Source organism: Mus pahari, chromosome 22, assembly GCF_900095145.1.
Source record: "Mus pahari chromosome 22, PAHARI_EIJ_v1.1, whole genome shotgun sequence".
Classification (NCBI taxonomy): Eukaryota; Metazoa; Chordata; class Mammalia; order Rodentia; family Muridae; genus Mus; species Mus pahari.
Window position 1 is genome coordinate 21,130,457 of NC_034611.1, and position 2,224 is coordinate 21,132,680.

General features: G+C 43.0%; 1 protein-coding gene across 1 annotated transcript; it reads right to left on the reverse strand.

The window, feature by feature from the left end:
* Window positions 1–274: 274 nt before the first annotated feature.
* LOC110338587 (homeobox protein goosecoid-like) lies at window positions 275–1,057 on the reverse strand. Its single transcript, XM_021221890.1, is given in 3 exon segments — window positions 275–559; window positions 562–864; window positions 866–1,057. Coding segments are annotated over 3 exon segments (780 nt in total).
* Window positions 1,058–2,224: the final 1,167 nt, after the last annotated feature.

Here is a 2,224-nt window from a genome sequence, read left to right on the forward strand (position 1 = left end):
ATTGCTGGATCTAGCTGGTTGTGCAGATATTTCACAAACTGATGATTGGCCTAGTATACTCTCTCATGTTGTTGGGTTTCAGCCTGTACAGACATCAGGGCATCACATAAGAGGTTCTCACTGATCTGAATAATTAGATAACACATTAGGTAGAGAAGGAACACCAGAATAGCCAGACCTATCACTAGATAGGTGCCCTGGTTTCCTGGGAAGTTCTCTACATTTTTGCCACTGAGGTTCCCGGATAATGTGGCTCTTGCTGAAACATCTCTTGCTAATCAATGAGGGACAAGTTGAATTCCTGATGAGGGGAGTTCATCAATGATTTAAACTGAGGGGGACAGTTAGCATCCAAATGTCTCTGGCACACAGAAACTGGACTGGCAGTGAAAGCATAAACTTCACCACCATTGTTGGAGGTAGGCCTATAGTGAGGTCCACTTCCAATTCTCCCAGGGAGTTGTGGACCCTTCTTCTGACATTCTTTAGCTTGTCTATTCTTGAACCAGATCTGGATCTCATACTCTGTCACACCAGTCAGTAATGCCAGTGCCATGCACATTGTTCCAGGTCTGGGGACTTGCACTGATCAAGATGTGCTTGCAGCAGGCACTTCCGTTCCTCGATGTATACAGTGCGTATTTTCCGACTCTTCCTTGGAGCCTCAAGGCTGGTTTGTTGGTCACCATAACTATGTGACAGTGCCATAGGTCCTAGAGAACCCTGGAAACCAGATCTCATTGAGGGTCTTGAAGGTATCTGATGGCTTGGATGCCCTGAGTGTCTTCTCAGAGTTGGTAAACCTGGGCTCATTACAGGACCTGGTTGCATTTGGGTACTTGATTTTCTTGCTGGTCCTTGGGACCTCTTGCTGACGTAGGTACCTTTCAGGGACTGAAAGACTTGGTTGCATTGGACTTCTTGGGGTCACTAGGGGACTCTGACATATTTGAAAAGGTAAGTTCCTCGTAGGCTCTTTGGGCACTAGGGAACTGGTTTGTACGGGTGTATTTGAAGACATTTGGAATTTTGGATGCAAGAAGGAAATTTTGGCCATCTATGTGTTCTGAACTGATTGGAGTAAGTTTCTGTACGGGAGAACCTGACAAACAGTAGGTCGCTTTACCTTGTTTAGATTCCTCTCTGTGTTTGACCAGTTCTTCAGGGACCAGATCTTCAATATCTTCTCCAGGCAGGAAACTCAAAGCTCCACCAACTCTTTGGCTCCTCCCACTCTATGGACCCTCAAATTCATTAGATAAACACATCCTTTGATGCCAGTGGGGATTTTGGCCCCACCCTAGAGAGTCCTTTTCTTATTGATTGAACCACAATTGTTTTGTTTTGTTTATTTTTCAGTCAGGGTCTGTCACTGCAGGAAACTCTTCTTCACAAGCCTGTAAGTGATCTAGGTTTACCCAGAAAAACAATTCCTGGCTATTTAGGGGGAAAGCTTTCTGCAATACATTTCATCAGCCTGGTTGGCTGTCTACCTTAATTCAAAGGACTCAGGAGACAGAGGCAGGTGCATCTCTGTGAGTTCCAAGCTGGCTTTCTCTACATACCACTTTAAAGAACAGAGTTTATATCCCTTATCTCTCCAAGATTTCTAACATGAAGGGGAGTTGGATTTTGTCAAGGGCTTTTTCAGCATCTAATGAGATAATCATGTGATTTTTTTTTTCTTCATATTGTTGATATGGTCAATTACCAGGATGGATTTTCATGTATTGCTGGGTCCTGTTTACATATCCAGTCTGTTAGTTTATGTCTTTTTATTGGGGAATATGAGTCCATTGATGTTAAGAAATATTAAGGAAAAGTGATTGTTACTTCCTGTTCTTTTTGTTGTTAGAGGTGGAATTATGTTTGTGGCTATCTTCTTTTGGGTTTGTTGTAAGATTACTTTCATCCTTTTTTCTAGGGTATAGTTTCCTTGTGTTGGTGTTTTCCATCTATTATCCTTTGTAGGGCTGGATTTGTGGAGAGATATTGTGTAAATTTGGTTTTGTCATGGAATATCTTGTTTTCTTCATCTATGGTAATTGGAAGTTTTGCTGGGGGTCTTAGCCAGGGTTTCTATTCCTGCACAAACATCATGACCAAGAAGCAGGTCGGGGAGGAAAGGGTTTATTCACTTTACACTTCCACATTGCCGTTCATCACCAAGGAAGTCAGGACTGGAACTCAAGCAGGTCAGAAAGCAGGAGCTGATGCAGAGGCC